The sequence below is a fragment of the Nannospalax galili genome, unplaced genomic scaffold (genome assembly GCF_000622305.1).
Source record: "Nannospalax galili isolate Female #2095 unplaced genomic scaffold, S.galili_v1.0 C48351381, whole genome shotgun sequence".
Lineage (NCBI taxonomy): Eukaryota > Metazoa > Chordata > Mammalia > Rodentia > Spalacidae > Nannospalax > Nannospalax galili.
Window position 1 is genome coordinate 1 of NW_008466280.1, and position 888 is coordinate 888.

The 888-nt window shown below is 43.9% G+C and overlaps 1 protein-coding gene across 1 annotated transcript; it reads left to right on the forward strand.

The window, feature by feature from the left end:
* Positions 1-112: 112 nt before the first annotated feature.
* LOC103728288 (small proline-rich protein 2I-like) lies at positions 113-297 on the forward strand (the record flags this gene model as incomplete). Its single annotated transcript, XM_008826360.1, has 1 exon — positions 113-297. A coding segment is annotated over exon 1 (185 nt), but the record flags the coding sequence as incomplete, so codon positions are not given.
* Between the last annotated feature and the right edge of the window lie 591 nt (positions 298-888).

Consider the following 888-nt stretch of genomic DNA (forward strand, 5'->3'; position numbering starts at 1 on the left):
TATATGATATATATATGATATATATATATCAACTTGTCCTTATTTACCTGTGGGGATCAACTCTTATGAACACTATCTTGTAATTTCTTTCAGATTATTAGAATCCAGCAAGATGTCTTATCAACATCAGCAGTGCAAGCAGCCCTGCCAGCCTCCTCCCGTGTGCCCACCCCTAAAGTGCCCTGAACCTTGTCCACCCCCAAAGTGTCCTGCACTACACCATCCAGAGCCATGCCAGCAGGAACGCCCTCCTGTGCAACCTCCTCCACCCTGCCAACAGAAGTGTCCACCCAGAAAGTGAGGTGTTCAGCAGTCATCAGGACCAAGAGACGATAAAAAAACTGTACACACCTCCTTCTTCCCTTCAAAGCCTGTCCTGGATTCAAAGAAGCTTCTTCACCTTCAGTCTGTCTACAGTGATCCTTAGATGGAAAGTTGTTTCTAGGAACTTTTCTGTTGCTGTCAAGGAGCTGCCTGAGAACGATCCTTCTTAAATGGTTCCAGCACCTCAGATGTTCAATAGGCATGGTATCAGCAGCAGTGGTTGCTGTCTATCACCTGTACTAAGATTTCTATCACTTGGGCTATTGCAACATTTTCTCACTCCCTGAATAAAGAATATTTTTGGTGCTAGTATAAACTCACGCTTTCTCTCAAAACCCACTTTGTTACACACATCATAAGTTAATATTGGTTTATTTCTATCCTTCCTTGATCCATAGGTCTGTCACAATCAGTTTTTGACTGAATTTTGGATCATACTAAGCATTACTTGTGAGTTGGTGGAGAAATATTAGGTCCTGCATGCTCCTCTCATGGTTGCCCTTTCTCATGGGTTTCCTGGAACACAGACTCTTATATGACTACAGCCCACCACGCACCCCCCCC